General features: G+C 36.3%; 1 protein-coding gene across 1 annotated transcript in view; it reads right to left on the bottom strand.

Annotated features, from left to right (window-relative positions):
* Positions 1-8,847, bottom strand: part of RIC3 (RIC3 acetylcholine receptor chaperone) — a 64,640-nt gene that overhangs the window by 11,993 nt on the left and 43,800 nt on the right. The window contains exon 5 of the mRNA XM_049650706.1: positions 6,996-7,141. Within this exon, the coding sequence (XP_049506663.1) occupies positions 6,996-7,141 (146 nt within the window). The remainder of the gene's footprint in view (positions 1-6,995; positions 7,142-8,847) is intronic.

The raw sequence follows: 8,847 nt of genomic DNA, 5'->3' as shown, positions 1-8,847 counted from the left end.
TCTTCCTGATGGATAGACCCTGTAATTATTATATAATGCCCTTCTTCGTCTCTTGTTGCAGCCTTTAATTTAAAATCTAGTTTGTCTGATATAAGTATGGCAACTCCAGCTTTCTTTCGACTTCCAGTAGCATGACAGTTCTCCATCCTCTCACTGCTTTTAAAAAATGTAATTGTAGATTCACATGTAGTTATAAGAAATATAGAAACCCCTGTACCCTTTACCCAGCTTCTCCCAATGATGGTATCTTGCAAAACTATCCTACAATAGGACAATCAGTATATTAATATCGATGAAATTAATATACAGAGCATTTCTATCACCACAAGGATTCCTTATATTTCCCTTTCCCTTTTATTGCCACACCTAGTCCCTCCTGCCCCATTTCCTCCTCAACCTCAGCCAACTACTACCAATCTGTTCTCCATTTCTATAATTTTGCCATTTCAAGAATGTCCTATAATCACACAGTATGGAACCTTTTGGAATTAGCCTTTTTCACTCAGTATAATTATCTGGAAATTCATCCAGGTTGTTGCATATATCAATAATTTACTTTTATTGCTGAGTAGTATACCAAAGTATCAATGTGCCATAGTTTGTAACCATTCACCTGGTGAAGGATGTCTGGGTTGTTTGCAGTTTGGGGCTACTACTAATAAAGCTGCTGTGCATATTAATGTACAAGTTTTATGTGAACATAAGTCTTCACTTCTGAGGTTAATGCCCAGGAGTGCAACTTTCAGGTTGCACAGTGGATCTAGTTTCTCCACATCCTTGTCAGCATTTGGTGTTGTTACTGTTTTTTTACTTTAGTCATTCTGCTAGATGTGTGGTGGTATTTATTGTGATTTTAATTTGTATTTTCTTAGTGGATAATGATGTTTAACATCTTTTCATGTGCTCATCTGCCATCTGTGTATCTCCTCTCTGGTGCAAGTCAGTTCATATCTTTTGCCCATTTCCTAACTGGATTGTTTATTTTTCCCTGTTTTGAGAGTTCTTTATATACTCTAGATATAAGTTCTTCGTTGGACATGTGATCTGCAAATATTTTCTTTCACTGTGTAGCATGACTTTTCATCATCTTAACGGGGTCTTTTGCAGAGCAAAAGTTCTGGATTTTGATGACATCCACTTATCAATTTTTCCTTTTATGAATTGTGTTTATGATGTCAAGCCTAAAAACTCTAGAAAATCCTTGGGATTTTCTAGGATGCCTAGGATTAGGCAAATTTTTTCAAAAAAGGTTTATAGTTTTACCATTTACATTTATGTTGATGACCCGTTTTTAATTAATTTTTGTGTAACATGTAGACCTTGGTTTGAGGATTATTTTTTGCTACGGATATCCAGTTGCTAGAGCACCATTTGTTAACTCCACTGAAATGGTTTTGTAACTTTGTCAAAAATCAGCTGTACATATTTATGTGGTTCTGGGTTCTCAGTTCTTTGATCTAGGTGTCTGGTCCTATACCAGTATCACACAGTTTTGATTACTATACCTATATAATAAGTGTTGGAATCAGGTAAACTAATTCCTCCAATTTTTCCAAAATTGTTTAGCTATTCTATTTTCTCTGCTCCTCCGTAAACATTTTAGAAGAATCTTTTCCAGGGGAGCCTGGGTGGCTCAGTTGGTTAACCTCCAGCTCTTGATTTCGGCTCAGATCATGATCTCACAGTTCATGAGTTCTGTGCTGACAATGCAGAGCCTGCTTGGGATTCTCTCTCTCCCCATCTCTCTGGCCTCTCGCTCATGCGCGCTCTCTCAAAATAAACTTTCAAAAATATATAAATAAAATTGATATCAACATGTTCTTTGCTATTATGTAGAAATACAAAGATTTTTGTATTTTTATCTTGTAATCTAACACATGCGAATGCACCCCGGCAGTTTTAAAAATGGATTCCTTGGGGTTTTCTACAAAGGCAATCACGTAATCTTCAAAGAGGAGCAGTTTTGTTTCTTCCTTTTTAATCTGTATGCCTTTTATTTCCCTCACCTGCCTTACTACACTACCTATTTTTTTGGATTATGCTGAATAAGAGTAGTCACCCTTGCCTGTTCCCAATCTCAGGGGGAAAGCATTTATCTTTGATCATTAAACATAATGCTACCTGTAGGTTTTTGTAGATTCTCTTTATCCAGTTGATTAAATTCCCCTCTATTCCTAGTTTTCTGAAAGTTTTTATTATGAATGGGTCTTGTAATACTTTTATGCTGAAGAAATCCTTTCCTGCTAAAAAGCCAGTACATATTCACAACCATTTTTTCTATTTTTTCAAGGTTCTTCTCTATCCCTAACTTAGTATATCCAGAATCACTTCACTGTTAAATGTGTAGGCTCTTCAGCTCTAGCAATGATGGAGACAAGGGGACCCTTTTCTTTAAACACCTAGAAAACCAGATGAAAAATATGACGCACTGATTTCCAAGCATTACTAAGTAGTGTAGCATGATCCCTGAGAAAAGGGAAACCGAGCCCAGTGGTCTCACTGAGCTGGGAAGATAGACTACAATTTAGGGAGACCAGGGCAGCTAGAATTTACAGGGAAGAATACTAGAAAGAAAGAAGCTTTGCAGAGAAAGATCCCCAGGGATCTTCAGAGACAACTCTTCATGCTTTTAATGGAGTTCTGATCTGTGCATCTATGTGAAGGAACTACCCAAGGCCAGGAAAAAACTACTGAAAGGCCTCAAGATTCTTAGAGCTCATACATAGCTGGGAATAGTTCATGTTCCTACTAGCCAGAGTACAAAGACATTGTGAAGCATCAGACAGAATCTTGAGGTTATTGCCTTACTAGTGGGGCTAAATTAGCCAGAGTAAAGGTTGCTCTGGACCCATTCTCACAAATCTTAAAAACAAGCCTGAAGGAATCTGGTAACTTAACTGTGTTAAAAGTATTTTAATGGATTTCTGGTAACTTAACTGTGTGTTAAAAGTAAGTCCAACAGCTATGTAAAGTACTAAAACAAAATACAGAATCCAACGGTGTAAAATTGGCAATATCTATCATCCAGTCAAAATTTAGCAGGCATGCAAAAAGGGCAATGAAATAAGGGGCCATAGCAGGGAGAAAAATTATTCACTAGAAACAGACCCAGAAGATAAGATCAGCAGCCAAGACTGTTAAAAAGCTATTACAAATATGCCTCATATTTTTAAGAAGGTAGAAGACTATATGAATATATAAGAATGGAAAATGAAATCTATAAAAAAGATCCAAATGGAACTTCTAGAAAGAATATCTGAATTAAAAATACACTAAATGAGATGGAGAGCAGATCATATACTACTGAAAAGATTAACAAACTTAAAGGCACAGTAAGAATAATTATTCAAAATTAAGCACAACATGAAAAAAAAAAAGAACGGACCATACATTGATATTGACCTGTAAGGACAATATCAAAGGTCTAACAAATGTACAACTAAAGAACCAGAAGTAGGAGGGAAGGAGGGAAGGAGGGAAGGAGGGGAGGGGGAGAGAGAGAGAGAGAGAGAGAGGTCATTAATAATAGCCAAAGTGGTTGGGGCAGGGGAATCAATCAAGGATCTAGGTTTTCACCTTAAGAAACTAGAAAAAAAAATAGTGAATTAAACCAAAAGAAAGGAAATAGTAAAGAACAGAAATCAATGAAACAGGAAACATAAAAGTAGTAAAACAACAACAAATGAAACCAAAACATAGTTTTTTGAAAAGATAAACCTGTCACCAGTCTGACCAGAAAAAATTTAAATTAGAGAAAGAACAAATTACCAGTATCAGGACAGAACAGAGAACATCGCTACAGATCTTACATACATTAAATGAATAATAAGGTAATATAAACAACTTTATACTAATAATAGATATGACAATTTGGATGAAATACGTAAATTCCTTGAAAGAAATAAACTATCAAAGCTCAGTCAAGAAGAAATAACCTGAACAGCACTGTATCTATTAAAGAAATTAAATTCATAGTTATGTAAATCTTACCAAGATAACTCTAGGCCCCAATGGTGTCATCAGAAAATTCCATACTTAAGAAAAAAAATAGCAATTATGCAAAGTCTTCTAGAAAATAAAAGAAGGAACACATTGCAATGCATTTTATGAGGCCAGCATTACCATGAAATCAAAACCAAAAAGATTACAAGAATGAAAAACTATAGACCAATTTTCCTAAACACAGAAATAAAGAGTCCTTAGCAAGTTGAATCTAGCCATATAGAACATCATGACAAAGTAGAGTTTATCCCAGGAATGTAAAGTTGTTTAAACATTCAAAAAATCAATGTAATTCACTGGATTAACAGATGAAAAGAAAAATAATATGATCTCAGTTGACAAAAAGTGTTCACAAAAATTCTGTTATCTATTCATGATTAAAAACTCTTGGCAGAGTAACACTAGAAGGACACTTCCTCAGTCTGAAAAAGAGCATCCGTGAGAAACCAACAAACAGCTCACATCACACTAATGGAGAATGTGTGAGTGCTTCCCCCTAATATCAGGAAAGCAAGGATGTTTGCTCTCACCACTTCTATTCAGTATTGTGCTAGAGTTTCTAACCAATGCAATAAGGCAAGAAAAATAAGAGACGTACAGATTGGAAACTCAGAAGTAAAGCTGTCTTTATTCACAATTTGATTCTCTATGTAGAAAATTCTACAAAATCTAACCCTAAGAAATCTAAAGAGAAAAAAAAGCTACTACAACTAAGTGTGTTTAAAAAGGTTATAGGAAACAAGGTCAGAATACAAAAATAAATTGTATTTCTAGGTAGTAGCAGTAAGCCATTAGAAATTTTACACTATCACCGAAAATAGGAACTACTTAAGCACAAGTTTACAAAACACGTGCAAGACCTATACACTGAAAACTATAAATGCTGCTGTGAAATTAAAGATCAAATAAATGGTATAATATAAAATGTTCATGGATTTGAAGATTCAGTATTGCCAGGATGTTAATTCTTCCAAATTGACCTAAAGATTCAATGTGATGTCAATCAAAATCCCATTGGGCTTTTTCATAGAAATTGACATACTGATCCTAAATTTATGTGAAAATGAAGGGCTAGAATAACCAAATAATTCTGTAATAAAAGGAAAAAAACAAAGTTGAATTTACACTACTGGATTTCAAGACTTAATATAAAGACACAGTGATAAAGACATTGTGATACTGGTTTAAGTATAGACATGATTTCACACATGTGACATTTAAGAAAACAAATGACCAAATAAAAAAGAGAAACAAAAAAACAGACTCTTAAATTAGGGAGAACAAACTGGTGGTTGCCAGAAAGGTGGGCGGGCAATGGATGAAATAGGTGAAGGGAATTAAGAGTACACTTATCATGGTGAGCACTGAATAACATACAGAATTGTTCAATCATTATATTTTACACCTGAAACTAATCACACTGTGTATTAATTATACTTGAATAAAAGAATTCTTAAAAAGCGAATCCAGAATAGACCCACACATACGCAGTCAACTGAATATCAACATGCCAAAGTAATTAAATGTAACAAAATAAGTAGGAATAATTGGACATAAACTTGAAAAAAATTAACCTCAGTCCTAATGCCTCACACAAGATAGAAGAACTAGCTCGAAATGGATCATAGGCCTAAACAGAAGCTAAAACTACTTTTCTAGAAGAAAAACATAGAAGGCAAACCTTCAGTTAGGCAAAGATCATAAAAGAAAAATGATAAGCTGAACATCAAAATAAAACTTCTACTCTTTGAAAGATGCCACTAAGAAAATAAACAGCAAAACCACAGTTTAGGAGAAAATATCTGTAAAATACATAACTGATAATAAACATATCCAGAATATGTAAAGAACTCTTGCAACTCAATAAAAACAATCAACCCAATGAAAAAACTGGCCAACAATGTGAACAGACACTTCACTAATGATATAGAGATGGCAAATAAACACATTAAAAAATGCTCATCATCATCATCATCATCATCACTGGGGAGATGCAAATTAAAATCACAAGTGGGATACCACCATTCATTCACTAGAATGGCTAAAATTAAAAAGACTGACAATACCAAGTGTTACCAAGGATGCGGAGTAACTACAATACTCATACGTTGCTGGCCGAAGGCAAAATGGCGAAGCTATTTTGGAAAGCAGGTTGACAGTTTCTAAAAATGTTCAATACACACTTAACTTTTTAAATAAAAACCCAGAAACCTAATTCCTGGGTATATACTTAAAAGGAATAAAAACATACGTCCACAGACTTGTATGTAAAAGTTGATAGCAGCTTGATTCATAGCAGCTCAAAGCTGGAAACAACCCATATGTTCCTACACTAGTGCCTGGAGAAACAAACCACAGTATATCCGTGTAACAGAATACTACTCAGCAATTTAAAAAAGTGCTGATACACTCAATATGTGAATCTCTAAAGCATTATGCTAAATCAAAGAAGCCAGAAACAAAAGCACATGTGCAATATGATCCATTTATATAGAAAAGGTAAAACTGTAGGAACAGAAAGTGGTTAAGTTGTTGCCAGGGCAGAGTAAGGGATTAGTTGCCAAGGGGGAGGGAACTTACTGAGAAGATGTTAACGTTATCACGATTGTGGTATAATCATACCACCTGACACATTTGTCAAAACTCATCCAACCACACACTTAAAACTGGTGAATTTTATTGTATTTACATTATATGTTTTTTTAGGTTTTTATTTATTATTTATTTTCAGAGAGACAGAGTACAAGCTGGGTAGGGGCAGGGAGAGAGAGAAGGAGAGAGAGAATCCTAAGCAGGCTTCACACTGTCCACACAGAGCCCAATGCTGGGGCTCAAACCCACTTAACTATGAGATCATGACCTGAGCCGAAATCAAGAGTTGGACACTCAACTGACTGAGCCACCCAGGCACCCCTACGTTGTATTTTTTAAAAATTTGTAAGAGCTCTTTTCTGGGCTGACAGCTAACCAAGAAATGATAAGACATTGTTTACCTTCCCAGTCTTCCATGTAAGGGGCTTCCTCAGCTTCTTTCTCTGGAGTGGGTCTGTCAGTGAATTTTCCTTCTTTCATGACCCTGGTGATTTCTCGGAGCTGATGCAGCAAACGTTTTTCTTGGTCAGAAGTCACAGTCTGTGCTCTGCTTAGAAATATCAGACAACCCAGCCATTTAATGGTAAATACTGCTGGGCAATGAATATAGACAATACTATGATCTGTCTGGATCCTAGAATAGGAAGTCCAACAGCAACAGATAAGTATTCTAGGAATTGATTATGGAATTGCATAGCTGATGACTAGGTATGTTAGTTCAGTGTTCTGATTTTACAAATGCAGACACTAAGGCCTAGAAAAGATCAAGTGTTTGCTCAAGGTCTCACAATGAATTATGGTCAATACTGGGACCAGACCCAGATGTTTCAGCTTTCAGTTTCAGTTCAATCTCTAAGAAATTTCACCATTACTCTTATTACCCATTACTACAAGCCACTTTTCTTTGAAGCAAGGTCATTAAAAGAAAATATGCTGGCCCATTAGCCTTAACCAGGGAAAAATATGCTACTAGGCCAACCCTGGAATCACCAGGCTGCATATATTTGTGCAGAAATGAAGATATGCCCTAACATTTCAGAGTTAGGTCATTCTGAATCAATCACCTAGACCAGAGAAACTGAAGCCCACAGAGGGGGAATTCCACATTTATTCTTATGTCTAGTTAATGTCAGCACTTGAACTATGACTGAAGTCCCCCGACTTCTGATAGCATTCTATACAATTTTTTTAAAAGTTTATTTAGAGAGAGAGAGAGAGAGAGAGAGAGAGAGAGAGCGCGCACGCATGCGCACGAGAGAGAAAGGCAGAGAGGAAGAGAGAGAATCCCAAGCAGGCTCCATGCTGTCAGCAGAGAGCTTGATGCAGGGCTCAAACTCATCAACTGTGAAATCATGAGCTGAGCTGAAACCAAGAGTTGGACATCAACCAGCTGAGCAAACCAGGCACCCCTCTATGCAATTCTTAAAGCATAGTGCTCGAGTTCCAGTTTAGAAAACCTGGATTTGAGTCCCAATTTAACTGGACAGTTCTAGGTACATGTCTGTAAAAATAAGATGAGGCTCAAGGATAAAGGCAGGACTATTTTCTTTGAGACAGAAGCACTGCATCACACTCATAGGCAGACAAGGTTCTACTTGGAAGATGGAGAACTGGTTTGGGACCGGTTTTAAGCAGGATTTAACGGAAGCTACTTATTCTCTTCTTAAAAATCCAGAACACTCAGAGGCCATATAACACTCCTGAAGGAAAAATGACATTCAATACTGGCCTCATGGAGGTGCCATCAATTTTTCTAATCAGCTAGTCTGAAGCCTGTGTTTTTATCCTTAGTGTAACAAACTTAAACCTTAATGACTAACAGCAAAAAAGTGTTTCTCCCTCCAGTGTTAAGATGGATCCTGAGAAACTTAACAGAAACCCATGGGGGAGGGGAAGGGGGAAAAAAAAAAGAGGTTAGAGTGGAAGAGAGCCAAAGCATAAGAGACTCTTAAAAACAGAACTGAGGGTTGATGGGGGATGGGAGGGAGGGGAGGGTGGGTGATGGGTATTGAGGAGGGCACCTTTTGGGATGAGCACTGGGTGTTGTATGGAAACCAATTTGACAATAAACTTCATATATCAAAAAAATATATAAATAAATAAATAAATAAATAAATAAATAAATAAAAAAGATGGTAACTGATGGTGCAACATTTTCACAGACCTCAGTGGGAGGAAAACAAAACCACCATGAGCTCTACTTTTTCCACACTAAATGGCCTCAAAGCCATGAACTGAAGAAGCCTGTCTGTT

Source organism: Panthera uncia, chromosome D1 (genome assembly GCF_023721935.1).
Source record: "Panthera uncia isolate 11264 chromosome D1, Puncia_PCG_1.0, whole genome shotgun sequence".
Lineage (NCBI taxonomy): Eukaryota > Metazoa > Chordata > Mammalia > Carnivora > Felidae > Panthera > Panthera uncia.
This window is presented reverse-complemented; position numbering and strand designations above follow the sequence as displayed.